The sequence below is a fragment of the Lepisosteus oculatus genome, chromosome 3, assembly GCF_040954835.1.
Source record: "Lepisosteus oculatus isolate fLepOcu1 chromosome 3, fLepOcu1.hap2, whole genome shotgun sequence".
Lineage (NCBI taxonomy): Eukaryota > Metazoa > Chordata > Actinopteri > Semionotiformes > Lepisosteidae > Lepisosteus > Lepisosteus oculatus.
In genome coordinates, this window is record NC_090698.1 from 9,177,324 (window position 1) to 9,192,792 (window position 15,469).

The 15,469-nt window shown below is 49.7% G+C and overlaps 1 protein-coding gene across 3 annotated transcripts in view; it reads right to left on the bottom strand.

Annotated features, from left to right (window-relative positions):
- Nucleotides 1–15,469, bottom strand: part of acap1 (ArfGAP with coiled-coil, ankyrin repeat and PH domains 1) — a 40,988-nt gene that overhangs the window by 22,432 nt on the left and 3,087 nt on the right. The window contains exons 2-6 of one of the 3 annotated variants that reach the window (XM_069186661.1): nt 13,675–13,753; nt 7,526–7,583; nt 6,385–6,504; nt 5,135–5,188; nt 7–65 (exon numbers count right to left, since the gene is read on the bottom strand). In XM_069186661.1, the coding sequence (XP_069042762.1) occupies nt 7–65; nt 5,135–5,188; nt 6,385–6,504; nt 7,526–7,583; nt 13,675–13,727 (344 nt within the window). In that variant the 5' untranslated portion in view covers nt 13,728–13,753. Of the gene's footprint in view, nt 1–6; nt 66–5,134; nt 5,189–6,384; nt 6,505–7,525; nt 7,584–13,674; nt 13,760–15,469 lie in introns of those variants that run through there. The other 2 variants (XM_069186662.1, XM_069186663.1) reach the window with 2 other exon arrangements.

The following is a 15,469-nucleotide window of genomic DNA, read 5'->3' on the forward strand; positions in this document are numbered from 1 at the left end:
ACTCACTCCTTCACGAAACTCTGTAGCTTTAACTTCACCAGTTTCTGGATGCTCTCGATGAGTTCCTGCAGTAGAAGAGATAGCATCAGAGCCGAGCACCTGGCTAAACAGAGCCATTGTTCTGAGCTACGCTTACATTTAGACTCCCAAGTCGCCTTATAAGGTCTTACAGATTCTACAGAGAAATGAATATGCCAACTAAATCTGCAGATTCTGTGTAACACGTCACCCTTAAGAAATGACGTGTTCTGCTATGGAGCATGAGGGGGGTGGGTGTGTGCAGGTAGTCAGGAAAATAATAATAATAATTGCTTACACTTATATAGCGCTTTTCTGGACATTCCACTCAAAGCGCTTTACAGGTAATGGGGACAAGCCATAGTGCGCCAGAACGCTCACCACACACCAGCTCACACCTGCTGAGCTTCAGTGGGGCTGCCAGCTGGGAGTTGCAGAGAACCAGGGGCCATGATATGGAGCTGGCCACCTGGGCCACAGCCTCACCGCCTTTTAGCACATTCAATATTTCACTAGGGTCAACAACTTCCAAGAATTGGATGCTTTGGGAATATCTGGAATACTTGGCGAGACAGGTTTGGCTTCACCTGCTTGGCTAACGGGTAGCCCCCTGGCCACAGGACAAAGAGGCACGAACCCCATTCAGACTGAGTGAACCGAGGGGCAGCTGCCAGGTGGAGATGGGGGAGATGAGGGATGCTGGAGACGGATGCAAAGGGGGGCATTTGTCTTTGTTTTATACAATAGCTACTTTCATAATGATGGTGACTAGGTACAGCTGAGCCTCATTGACATTTTGTTCTTATCCCTCCTAAACTTCGGTCAGTAACTTCCATTTAATACCAAGAAAATATACAACTGTCCCTCCAGTTTAAATCACAAAGCTTGCTAACTAGTGAACTCCATTGGTGCTTTTGACCGTTTGATCAAAAGGTACATAGTACATTGGCTTTGCCACGCTGCCTGGTACACTTGATCACAGCGTTACTTTTGGACCTGCAGCACCAGGATTTTATCCTAGTGATTCTGATGATGGTCTCTTGCTCACACAGTTGAAAATGTTACTGGGCATGAGAAGAGATGCTGGGAACAAGCCCGCAGTGGAGGTCACTATAACACCAGTCATGTGCGTGATGAACGAGGTGCCCAAAGCGAAGAAGTGTATTTGCAGAGGCGCATGAGTTTCCAATGCAAAACACCTGTGGACACACCAACAGCAGAGAGCACCCTGTTGTGTGCAGAATTACCTGCGCTCTACAATCACACGGATGAGACAGATTGACTTGCAGTGTGCCTGCTGTTAGTGCCTAACCCAGACAGACATTACTGAATCTGCATGGCTTTTGAATCAGAGAAATAATTGCAGAAGGACATTCTTTGGAAAAACTGACACTGATGGAAACAACAGCACCATGAGATCACAAGGAAGATCGTGCCAAATGTTGGTGAGTGTCAGTACTTCCTTTTTCAGTTGCTGTACTTTTTCTGTGCTACTGCAGATAGTGTGGTTGTATTTCATGTCATTGTTTCAGAATTTTTGTTGTGCTTTATGTTTTATTTTATTATCCTAGTAACTAAGAAATACATAGCTAGCATATTAATCTTGATCAGTTCTGCTACAGTATGTACTGTATTCATAGCTTTGTGCCACATGCTGATAATGTAAAGCAGAAAATGCTTTGGTAGGCAGGTAAGGGCTGGCAGGGAGGTTGGGACCCTAAAATAAAAGGCACACTGTGGTCCATGATTACACCTCAAATGTAGGAACCTTTACCACAGCTCTGAAAGCCCTGGTTCTTGCACACCACATTGCCTAATACTCAATACACTTGCTTTGCCATGTTGCCTGGTACACAATACACTGGATTGCCAAGCTGCCTGGTACACAATACACTGGCTTAACAATGCAATCTGGTACACAATAATCAGGCTTTGCCATGTTGCCTGGTACACAATACACTGGATTGCCAAGCTGCCTGGTACACAATACACTGGCTTTGAAATGCAACCTGGAACACAATAATCAGGCTATGCCATGTTGCCTGGTACACAATACACAGGCTTTGCCATGCTTGTCCTCGTGTCATGCTTTACCACTTTCTCTGAAGCTTTAACAGACTGCTCTCTGCTGTTACAGCAGGACACCACAGTGGGTTTTGTACATCACTGAGACACTCAGTGCCTCCTGGTGCTGTGGTCGGGTCTGACTGCCTTTTTCCAAGACAGCCAGCCTGCCCGAGCTCACACATGTGACACCGAGCCATTCCCTGGCATCTCCAGTGCAAGTGGTGCTGGAATCTGTCAGAAACTATCAAAAGCAGCACAAGTACTAGTACTATGAGAAGCAGAAGCAGAACTAATATCACTGGGACTCAAAGCAGTATTAGCAGCAGTAACAATATCAGTAATATTACCAGTAGCATTAGTACCAGCAGTAATACTTACAGTAACACTAGCAGAAGCAGCAGAAATAGTAGTAACTGTATTATTTGTACCAGCAGCAATAACAGTAGCAGTACCAGTAGCATTAGTAACAGCGGTAATAACAATAGCAGTACCAGTAGTATTAAGTTTGAAGAAGGCTCCACGGCCGAAACGTTGTGTTCTCTTCTTTTTTTCAGCATGGAATAAACCCATAACTTGTTCCAGTAGTATTAATACCAGTAGTTGTAACAGTAGCAGTACCAACAGTATTAGCACCAGCAGTAATAACAGTAGCAGTACCAGTAATATTAGTACCAGCAGTAATAACAGTAGCAGGACCAGTAGTATTAGTACAATCAGTAAAAACAGTAGCAGTATGAGCAACAATAACTGTAGCACTAGCAGTAGTAGTAGTACCAGCGGCAATAACAGTAGCAGTACCAGTAGTATTAGTATGAGCAACAATAACAGTAGAAGTACCAGCTGTATTAGTACCAGCAACAGAACAGCAGCAGTACCAGCAGGATTAACAGTAGCAGTACCTGTAGTATTAGTACCAGCAGTATTAAAAGTAGCAGTACCAGTAGTATTAGCACCAGCAGTAATAACAGTAGCAGTACCAGTAGTATTAGCACCAGCAGTAATAACAGTAGCAGTACCAGTAGTATTAGCACCAGCAGTAATAACAGTAGCAGTACAAGTAGTATTAGTACCAGCAGTAATAACAGTAGCAGTACCAGTAGTATTAGTACCAGCAGTAATAACAGTAATTAGTACCAGCAGTAATAACAGTAGCAGTACCAGTACTACTAGTATAAGCAGTAATAGAAGCAGTAGTTGTCATAGTAGTAGAAGTAGCAAAACGTAGTAACTGTAAAATCAGTGGTGGTATTAATAACAACAGCAGCAGTTGTTGTTAAAAAGATAATGAATTAAATGTTTAATCCAGGTTCATATTTCTAACTCATTTAAAATTGTGTCTAAGAACAATACTGTTCTAAAGCAACTCCAGGCATGAAGATACAGACAGTTTAGCCACAATATCAGCACCCCTGTGCCCACAGAGTGGCTGAAGACCTATAAATCTGCAGCACTACTGTAGCTGCTCTTCCTGTAAGTGAGGCAGCAAGGCCCAAATAATCTCGAAATCTAAAGACAGTGACGCAGAATCAAACATGCACACTTATACACACTGTCACATCCTCACACACACGATACACACTCACTTTCAGAAAGGACTTCCTTCCTATAGCTCTCACTCTATTTCTGTTTATTGCTCTATAACGTGAAGGCAGTCTCCAAAAAACAATCTGGCACCAATTAGAAGACACCAATTAGCTTCTAAAAAAAGGCTGTCTGCAAGCACCGGTTTCTCAGGAGTCCCCGTCTTGAAGACGACGTTCTCTCAAATCTAGGCCTGACAAATGTAGTCGTGCCTGCGCACTATCATGCACTCGCACTCCCACACATGCACAAGCACTCACCGTCACACAAACGCTGTCGCACACAGTCACGCGCTGCAAAGTAAAGTGGGCGCCGGTGACAGGGAGCTCCCTCTCTGCTGTCCACTGCAGGCCTGGACCAGCCACACGCTGACCCCTTGACCAGCTGGAAGGGCGCAGGCGCTCTGCCCCGCTGCCTGCAGCCGAGACGGCGTCTGACCAGCCCCGACTTCACCGGCCATGTTAACCGGTTGAAGTCCGCAGCAACCTGGGGCGGCAGGGTGGCACAGCAATTGAGTGCTGCTGCCTCCCAGCTCCAGGGGTCCCAGGTTCAAATCCAGCTTGGGGAGCCTGTTTCTATGGGCATAATATTTGTGTGGGGGGGGGGGGTTTGCCAGATGTTTCTGCTTTCCTAACCTTTTCCCAAAATGATGCAGGCTCAGGTTAACTGGCTGTGGTTCTGAACGACTCCCTCTCTTTGGGTGCTTCAAGAGGTCTCCCACATTGGCGCATGTGTTCTGCCAATGGGCCTACAGAGAAAAGGACCATATGGGCATGACAGGCCAAACGGCCTCCTCCTCTCATCTGTAGCCTCTGAAGCTCTGAAACACCGACATTTAAATGACATCTCTAGAAAGCGTGGGCTTAGGGCTGAGCTGTCCAGATGACATCGGACTGTCTCCAGGACCAGGGTAGGCGTACTGGGGGGGAAACTTGGACAAAGCAATTTTGTAGGCTCTGTAAATTTATCATGCAGGAATTTACTTTAAAACTGTTTTGTTTTTTTTAGCACCACAGCACATATCATTGATGGGGGAAGTTTCGGCTAGGCTGTGGAGGTGGTGACTTGTAGGGAAACGTAGACGGTTTACAAGCGGTGCTGTCGTTTGCTCGGTGTTAAAAGGCTGAAAATGTGTGTAAAAATGAGCACAGTGGCTGGAGCTGCTGTCACCTCAGTTCCTGTCTGTAGACGTTTGTAGGTTTCTAATTGCAGTGTGGGGATTTTCGCTCTTGAGGAAAGACCGGGGTGGACAGTAAGAGGAGTAAATTTAGCACGCTCCGATCTGTCTTGGACCTGAGAGTCTGACGCCGCCCGGGTGGGAGAAGCCACGCCTCAGACCGCTGGCCTGCCCCTGCCGAAATTAGACCTGGATCGGCTCGGCTGTAACGGGAGGCGACCCGTTCCTCGCGAGCTGCTGCGTTGGAAAAGGGGGGTGCTGGGCCTGGTCGAGGACCGGGAGCGAACTCACCCCGTGGGCGTCGATCATCAGGGACAGCTTGGCGGAGAACTTCTCCAGGCAGTCCTGCGGGACGGAGAGGGAGCTTGTTAGCACTTGGTACTTGGCCTCAGCGCGCCCCGGCCCCCGGAGTGTGGGACCGCGCGCACGCCAGAAGCCAGGCAATTTTATTTTCCCCTTTTTAAAAAAAAAGAGCTTTCAGGGAAGTGTTTTTCCTCACTCTATGCCCTCCCCAGTGCGGGATCACCAGCTGTGACAGCTGTCCGGCTGGAGGGGGCAAGGGGGGGGGGAGGGGAGTGCGAGTGGGGTCCCCAATCGTGCCCAGTCCGACTGGGGCTCTCAGGGCTGGTCGCGCTGGGAGGTCCACGACACCTCGTGGGACTTTGGAGCAACACCGCACCTTGACCGTGCCTGCCACCCTGCAGGCACCCAGCCGTCGCAGGAGGGAGCAGAAGGGGCCCTTGCCCGCTGGCACCCACCTTTCCTCGGTGGCACCCTACCTCCAGAGAGGGTATCCTGATCACAGGCGGGTAACACCATGGGAACCAAAGGGAACTGCAGTCCCTAGTTTTCAGAGCGGTTATTACATCTCAAGTCACAAAAGAAATTCTCTGACATTCTGGAAATAAATTGCAGCTTTCGAATTCAACGCAAAATTGTGAACTTTGCGAAAGTACTGTAAGTCGCAATGCTGCTGCAAACTCGCATTCGCGTTCCCAAGAATTGCGACGTGAAACGGCCCTTCCTGCTCACTAGTCACTGTGACGACTAATGTAAGGCGATGTACATGCAACTAAATACAGGGGTGGTGCTACAGACATTTCCCCGGGGAAAATGTTCCAACGTGATCTGCACGCAGAGTTAACAAGTCAGTAGTATTTGTCGGAAAAACTGTCTTGAAATCGAGAGCAATATTTCTATTGGGTTAAAAAGAGGCGGGTTCACAAGCCTGCTGGTTTACAATATAACCGGGCCGCTTCACAGAGGTTGTGTCGCTTTGTTCTGAATCGCAGACTCCCGACGCACGTGTCGGGACAAGGGGGTGGGATGCATTAGCAATCCCACGTCTACCTGTAGATAATGCCGCCGTGAGACTGTTAATGACCAGCTGGCATCGGCTACGTCAATCAAATCACTCTGCTGTAGCAGCTGCCTGCGCCACATTCCCCCTGAGGAACACGTTGCACGCTCTGGCATCCGACCGCCCCTGCTGTCCAGAGAGACGCCAGCGCCACGCGCGGGCCAGGGACGCCTCCACTCACCCTCATCCCGCTGTCGCCGCAGGAGTACTGCCCGAGCTCCCGGATGCCCGTCACGAACTGCCGGCTGTTGCTGCAGTACGTCTTGCCCGCCTCGAGCATGCTGTGGCACTGCTTCACCAGCTGGGGGGGAGCACAGGGAGAGGAGAGGCCAGAGCGGCGGTCATTTAGGAGCCCAGGCACAGGCGGACCATCTGCGCGGCCCACTCACTGGGGAGGCGAGAGAAACAGCGGGCCTTTACGGTCACCCGGGAAGCGAGCAGGGGGGGAGGGTCTGGTATCGCTTTGTTTCAGCTGTGCGTTCTGAGGCACGTGTTAAACTGGGCGCTGACCCAGTCCGCTGGAGGTCAGGGGCGTTCGAGGACAGAGAAAAGGCGGAAAAAAAACCAGCACACGAATGACACCGAGGGGTGCTTCGTCATGAACCGCTGAGCTGCTGGCTAGCAAACAGGCAGCATGGGCAGGTTAGCCGTCCGGCCGCTGACCTCTCTGATGCAAATCACAGGGGGAAAGACTGGCAAAGCCCAGCCGACGCACAACGCAAGGATGGTGAGACCAGGAGAAGAACAGGTGCAGCTTCTCAATGTAAAACGTAAAGGGTTCCCCCAGACACGGCTGCTTTGTGACAAAACAAAATAGGATACTGTACAGATTTACTGTAGGATGTCAGTTAAGGCTAGGTTCTGCTTTTTATGTGCTTAAAAGCTTCAGTGTGTGCCAACATGTGAGGTGAGCCTTTTGAAGCCTCCCTACTTCCTTAATTCAAGTTCCCCCCTCTCTGACACAGACAAATCTCTTTTTAGGAGAGTGTCACCTTAATGTGTCGGATTTATTCATGAACAACCGTTTAATAAAACCAGAGGAGGATGACGAAAAAGAGGCACAAGTCATCAGACCCTTTATTTCATTCATTAAATCAGCAGCAAAGCTTGTAAAAATTGCAGGGTGCCGAGATTACGGTCACAGGCTTCAGTCTTTCACAGCGATGCAGAATAACATCTGTGGAATGAACTGTGCAGATCTGCTCGGCTACTTAGATTTCGGTGGCGAAATCTAAGAGACGTGTGAAAAAAAAAACACCGCATAAAAGACAAGGAGCACTGAGCAGGGCAGGGAACGGTGCTCACAGACCAATCGCTCTCACCTTGTCAAGCTTGGTCTCTAATTCGCTGACATCGCTCTCCACACCTTCGATCGCAGCCCTGACAGCAAGAAAAAAAAGTGTTAATGCACGAGGATTAGTGTTGCGTGTCAGTTACTTAAACCAAGTTGAACTGCCAAGACACGCAAATCGGGGGAAAAAAATTTGTCGTTTAAAGGTTCACGATTTTGTTCATTAACCAAAACTAGTTCCAATTCAAAATCGAACAGCAGGTCCGACTGTATCAGCCGCAACTGTAACAGTAACCGTAAATGAGGAAGAGGGAATGAAAACAGGAATGAAGGATGTGGGATGCTATATGGAAGCTATTCAATGTAATAAAATATCTCAGAAGGGTCGATGCACAATTCTGCATCTTGCCAGCTATTTGTTACAGAGCATACTTCACGCTATTCTCCAAACACCCTGAGATAACCCACAGCCACACAGCTACAGTATATATGGGGATTCAAGATGGCAGCCATCAATGCAAGATCTCTAGGGTTCATAAACCTTGAGTGCTATTGGATGTTTTTACATACAGAATTGTAATGAAGGGAGAAAATCAGACTACTGTGCAATGGAAATCTGATTATCAGCATTGCAAAACCTGGAATGGATCAGACTGATGTGCAATGGGAGTTTGACTGACAGCACTGTAAAACCTGGAGAGGATTAGACTGCTCTGTAAAGGACGTTTTACTGACAGGACAGTAAACAAGGGTGTCAGGCTTATGTGCATTTTGAGTTTGACAGCATTATAAACCCTGGAGAAGATCAGACTGCTTTACAATGGGAGTTTAACAGTGGGGTAAACCCTGGAGTGAATACGACTGCTGTACAAAGTCTGACTGACTGCATTGTTAACCCTGGAGTAGACTGAATGCTGTGCAATTGGAATCGGATAATCAGCACTGTAAACCCTGGAACAAATCAGAATGTTGTGCAATTGGGAGTTTTACTGAAAGCATTGTAAAATCTGGAGAGGATCAGACTGCTGTGCAATGGGAGTTTAACTGCACCGTGAACCCTGGAGTGGATCAGACTGCTGATTGATCAGATTTCCATTGCTGTACAATCAATGTGCCAGCAGAATAGGATGGTCAAGCTCATTTCCTGGAGAGGCAGAATGTCTTCCTGTTTCCTTTTCAACTCAAGCTCTCACTTAACTCCTCTGATTTTATTAGTGGGTTACAGTTTGGTTAAGGTCCTGTAAACCTTATGGTTTGATGTACTTGTTTCTAGAACTCTGAAGCCATAATCTCATCACTTCTGAGCAGAACAGTTCAATCTTTCCTCTTAATTCAGTATTTTGACACTTTATTTGTAAATACTATATTTCAAAGCTACTTAGCATCCATATAAACACTGAAGTGTGTTTTTACCAACTGAAGGACACTGTGGTTTGCTATATCAGGTGGAGTAACCATGTGTAAGGGCTTGTCAGGAGGAAACCGTGAAGAACAGATGAACGTGAACAAAGCCTCTGTGACTTTGCAGCATCAGTTCTGCGTCTATTTTTAGCCAGATATGTCAAGAACGAACAGATTTTAAAAAGCTGTACAGCACATATTTTGACACTTCATCTTTACATCATTATGACTGTGCACGGGCTTTGATTAGAATTTACATCTGAGGAATAAAAAGCTTTCCCCCCCCCCTGAGATTCCTCCAATATAGCATCATCCTTCCCCACACCACTCTGTGCTCGAGTCTGGTTTGTAATTGATCTTTCTCTGCTCTGCTGCGCTCAGCCCTGCCTTTACTGGGCTGTACCGGGGCTGGGCTTTGACAGCTGGCCATTGGAGGAGGGCCCTCGATGTGCCTGCAGTCAGATCAGGGAAAAGGGCCTGTGTCACGGAGAGGCTGGTCAGTTGGACTGGTGACAGAGGTCCTGTACCTGCTGCACCTCCCACACAGCAGAGTAGCTCAGGAGGTTCCAGCCAGCAGGTAGCACCCATCCCATTCCTGTTCATTGCATGTGCTGGAGGTACAACCCTCCCCCTTTTCCATGGTCTGATTCTAAACAGATCAGGTTCCACACGCTCCGATCCGGATGAAATCAAGCCCAGCTCGAGGTTCCGGGCGCTGGCTGCAGCTCCAATGGCGGAACTGAGTGCCTCGGCCTCAGCCCCGCCCGTCAAGTCGCTCAGAACCTCTCTGCACCTCGCAGATCACATCACACACACACACCCACGCTCGCACACACGCATGCACGCTCACGCACACACATGCACACTCGTGCGCACCCAAGCTCGCACACACGCACGCAGGCTAGGGTGCGCACCCACGCATGCACGTTCGTGTGCACACACGCACGCAGGCTAGGGCTCGCACACACGCATGCACGCTCGCACGCACCCACGCTCGCACACACGCTCGCACGGCTGGGCCTTCTGCAGCGCGGTCAGAGCTGCTTCCTGCCGGGCCTCGGTGACGCTGCTCGTTCCGGAGAGCGAGGCCCACGCACGTCCGTGCACGGCGGAAGACATGAAGGTTCCCGAAATAACAGAGGACGGGAAGGGGGAAAAAAACTAATTTGAAGAAACTTTTTGGTTTGAGACAGCTGGCGTGGGGGGGGGGGGGGCAGACAATGACAAGGGAGGGGTAATTACCTGACTACCTCCCATTGTTCTGAACATTTCTACTTCTCTGCGGGGTTTTTCAGAAGGAGCCTGGTGTGGGGTGTGTGGTGTAAGGGTTATTTAATCTGTTCCCTATTTTTGTCATGGCCTCGGTGTGCTTCTGCTCAAGCATGACACCTCACTCTCGACCTGTTCGTTGACAGACCGTCTCTTACTCACTGCAGCCATCACACCCCCACCTCCAACACACACACAACTTCCTGTCTCCTTTTTATCATTTGCTGCATCTAAAACTGTTGACTTCCTGTTCACTCATCACTCCCCCCTCCCAGGGTTGCATGGCAACCGGAGGCTGTATCTGCTGCAGCGGTTCGAACTGTCCTGAATCTTTCCTCTAGGCCTGCCTGTCTCGTGTTGGGGGGCTTCTTTTTTTCCCCTCTCATGTCCAAGGATTAAATCTGATTAAGGGTCTGAAAGCGTGAGGTGACAATAAAATCACAAATAAAGCACATTTTTTCCAACAAGACAAGGCCAGACTAAAGCTAACAGGACAGCTTTGAATAAGACAGACACAGTCAATTGGTGAATGTCTGAATCAGAGCACATCCTATTGAACTTGACCACAGCTCACATCGCTCCCCTGTTCTTCCATTAAGAAAGCACTTTGTCTCTCACGTCTGCTGAAAACGTGGTCGGGGAACTAGTCGAGACCGAGACAAACCGCTGCAGAGCGACCTGGTCTCGAAACCCCCAGAACAGTAAACGAAAAACCGGGCTTCGCCGCTGCGAGGGCCAAACTTTCTGATGCGAAAAACCTCCAGAATGTTTTTATGACTGAATCAGAGGACCCTAACCCCTCCTTCCAGCCTAACCGCTCCCCTGTCCACCAAAAACAAACATAAACTTTTTTTTTTACTAGAGTGGCTTGCTAGTCCAGCCAGTAACTGAACACATATTTGGCAGTAAGAAACAAACGTCTGGAAAGCTGTCACAAACGCTGCATGTCGGCACAGTCTTCCCCTGAACCGGACACAGACACCCCAAAACCACGATTCATCACCTGTTGCCCTTCCTGAGCAACACCTGCCTTTCCCCCTTAGAAACACGTATCAGTACATCCAGCGTGTGGTGTCGGCCGGCCCAGGAGCCTCTTGCCACTGGAAGAGCCCGAAATGGATCGGCAGAAAGATGGCGGCCTTTCACTCTGCGTGACAACGACGTGGATGAGCCAGATCATCAGCAGCCCGGCCGGGTCACGTTCCGACTACACGTGGACTTGCCACCAGTCTACCTGACTGGCCGCTGCACCAAACCCATCTTCACCAAGACCTTGCTGTGCCCCCCATGACCACACCTGTGCCAATTACGCGCCAGTCATGGCCACCAAGACCTCAGGTCACCTCTTAGCAATTTTGAAAGTGTAGAGAACAGACCAGCATTGCCTCCTCTCCTGTGTTTTGTTTTTTTTTCCGGAAGAGAAAATCGGAAAAATTGAGATTCCATTACGGAAAGGACACCAGAACGGCTAGAAATGAGAAGAGGCGTTTGGGCTAATCTCGCTTGCAGCCAACTGATGCCTGAATGAGACCCTATATTTCCGCAAAGGAGCCAGAGAAATTCCTCCGAACGGCTGGACAGTTTGTTCCAAGTACCCAGTAGTCTGGAACCCATCCAGCAGCAACAGAAGTGCCTTCGGTTTCCAGTCACAAATACCCTTACTCTTGATTTCCATGGGTTCACCCCCCCACGACAGGCTCCAGCAATCAGAAGGTAAATATATATTCTGCTTCTAAAGCAGGTAACAGTCAAATACCAGATCTTCCAGTGCATTCCAGTATAGGATTTATGTCCAGCCAGCTCTTTGATTGTTCAGTTGGTATAATAATTCATTCAGTTCAATCAGGGAAAGCCTGTGTATACGCCACTTCTCTCAGCAGTGTGTCAAAGGCAAATGGCTCTAACAGGTGAGCGTGTTGGAGCAATCAAAGAGCTAGCTGGACAGAAATCCTAAACTGGAATGCACTGGAAGATCTGGTATTTGACTGTTACCTGCTTTAGAAGCAGAATATATATTCAACTTTTGATTGCAGGAGCCTGTCGTGGGGGGGGTCAACCCGTGGAAACTTTCTCGTTTTCAGAGCAGAGTAAAGTAGCAAGTCTCCACCACACTGCATCTTCCTGTAACTTGGTCATGTGAACTCTCTCACATCCTATAACCTGTGCTTTTGTGGGTTGGCTCTCTCACTGCTCGAGTCAGGGCTGCAGGGGGAGGGGGACCGATTTCAGTGTGGCGCAGGTTCACACCTCCTCCATCTGCCCTGAAGTGCCCCCTCCCTCCCCCCCCCCAGGTGAGCAGTTAGGTGTTGGGTACCGCTGGCCAGCTCATCCCTCTTAGCCAAGACAAGTGAATTAAGCGTCTGACCGCGACAGCGAACTGATTGCAAAAAGAACTCGCTGTGCGGCGGCGTTTCACCCCAACGAAGGCTGACAACTCAGGTGTGAATTTCACAGAACAGCAGCAGTGCGCCCAGTGTCGTTTACAGGTGCGTACAGAAATGACGCGATTTCGGAGCCATCACTTTTTCAGCGCATCTAGTCTATAATACCCACACGGCCTCATCTGGCAAAGCAGTACCAACAACGAGGAGAAGCTGGGTGCAGGCCCTCCAAAGATCTGCTTTGGGCACAGCGAAAGGAATCGCTTCAACAAAGTGGAGAACTGACTTTTCTGGGGGAGGGGGCCTGGTGTCCTTTATAGGTGTTTGTGATGTTGGCTGCGCACTCAGCGGACCTCAGCAGTGACAGTCACGCTAATTCCTCACACTTCATCCCATAAGATGCTTCCTGGAGGCACCGCGGCCCCACTGCACAGCATATCCCGATAGAGGCGAGAGAAACTGCTGCTGCTCCGCTTCAGTCAAGAGGGACCTTAAACGGCCTGGACTGTTCAAGTCCCGAGTGGGGCGGGGGAGTCAGCCAGGACACTGCAGTTAACACCCTTGCTGTTGCTAGCAGCGTCACGGGAACTGGAAGGACCAGGCAGTCAGGACCTCGGCTCGGCGTCTCGCCCGAAAGGCAGCGCTGCGTCACCAGACTGGGGCACTGGCGGGGAAACGCTGGCGACGCTGTTAAAAATATCGCGTTTGAAGATAATCGGGCAAAGTCACGGCGTCGCTCAATTGCGCACCGACTGGCCCGGCGCTGTAACGCTTCCTCCGTCTGGTTTGACCTCATCTTACCTGGTGTGGGCGAGTACCAGTCCGCACGGCGCAGTGCGGAGCAGCTGAGCCCACGATGCGCACGACGCGATCGTTTCCTGCTCTATCGGGCAGCTGAGACGCCTCTACTTTTTGGTGTTTCAAACTTTTTAAAACCTCTGCTGTTTTCGCCCGCGGTCTCGGCAGGCCAGGTACCCTGATCTTGTCCAGTACCGCGTCTCCTGACCTCGAACTCATAACCTACTACCCAGCATCGAGCTTAGCCCTCTTTTAAACCGCAGCGTTAAAACAGCAATTAACAAACTTGGATGTTCGGAAATTGGTTTTTTGTTTCTTCCGCTGTTCTTACCTGAAGCGTGGCGAATCTTTTAAGCATTCTTCAAAATCCAGTTTCACCGTCATGCTTAGTGGCCGGTTTCTTTCCAAAACTTTGATTGCAAAGAAGAAGGAGAAAAAAAACCAATACTAAGATTTAAAAGAAGAAGAGAGAGATTCCGCGCGTGGACTGCTGTTCCGGTGAGGAGACGGGTAGTTTTCCACTCGATTATTCGTCCCCTCTGCGACTCCGTCGGAAAATAAATCGGTTATCGCATTTGCGTTTCAGTACAGATTGCAGAGTAATGCAGCGTAATCGCAGAGCAACACGAGTACCCTGCCGGGCAAGGTTTTAAACGTACTGCACACGGAGAAATATTTATATTCCAAACTTCGCGGGCGGATTTGATTCCGAAACCAACTGAGAGCAAGGCGAATTAAATAAAAGAATAAATTCGGACGTGTTCGTTCATGTCCGCGGGGGTTGGATCTCCCGGGGTCCTGTCCTGCGGCTGTCTCTCGTGTCGCTGTCACGGCTCCCCACTCGGAACACGGCTGAAGAAGCCCGCGTCCCCGCAGCAGGGGGATAAGGAGGGCGTGCTTTCCTCAAAACACGGATGTACGGAGATGTGAAGTTCAGGATACGAGGCGGTTATAATGCTGTTTGTGTACAGGAGCAGAGAAAGCCTTGGCGAAGCAGGGCTGTCAAAAAAAGAAAAGAAAAGAAATGAACTGCCGTTCCTTCCTCTCCTCTCGTCCGGCGCCCCGCTCTCCTCTCAAACTGGCAGCCGGTTTCCGGGTGTGTGCGTCTGTTGTGATGTTGCTGGGTGTGCGGTGAAGTGACGGGTTTCGCAGTTGCAAATTAAAAAAAAAAGAGAGAGAAGGCAGACAGACAGAAGAAAGAGAGAGGCGGGTGACGGATTGGGAGAGGTGGCATCTCTCTTCGCTCAGGCGAGCTGCTTTTTTTTTTTAAAAAAGAGAAAAACTCCGCCCCGGAATTTTGATTGCAAGAGCCCGGGCGACCGCAGGGCGAGTTGCACAGCGCGCGGCTGCCTGAAAGCACTAATAACCATTTATCCTATAATGACGACGAGGAGGCGTCCGGCCGAGGGCAGAGACCAGCCACTCGAGTTTAGCGTGTGCGGGCAGTTTTGTCCCTCCAGGCCGCGTGAATGGCTTTACTCGCGTGAGCCCACGCACAGGTTCGTGAACGTGGAAAAGACGCTTTTCCCATGCCCAGTGAGGGGTGCCGCAGTCTTTCTACTGTTTGTGATGTTACGTATTCCCTCTGGCGTTGCCATGGTTTGAAAGGAAATGACAAGCGGTTTTGGCAGCGCAGGGGCCCTGGGTTCAGTCCCTCGGGTGCTGTCTGTGTGGAGTTTGTCTGTCTGTCTCCCTCTGTTCGTGTGGGTTTTCCTCCCACAGTCCAGAGACCTACCAGCATGGTAGGTGAACTGGCTTCTGGGAAAACTGGCCCTGGTGTGAGTGTGTGTCCCTGTGTGCGTCCTGTGACGGACTGGTGTCCCATCCAGGGTGTACCCTGCCTTGTGCCCGTTGCTTGCTGGGATAGACCCAGGCACCACCGTGACCCTGAACTGGATGGAGTGGTTAGAAAATGGGTGGATGAAAAAGTCGTACAAGGGGTGTGTAGCGCACGCACAGACCACAGAGCTGCAGCAGGCAGTGCGATCTCTGGCCACTGACCTCCATGTGAACGGATGCTTTGTGCTTCACCCCTACACAAGATGTGACGCTTAAGGTGAAAATTAAGAGATGCTTTAACTCAAAGTGATTGGATATGCACAAGCGTCGGCTATCCAGGAAACACA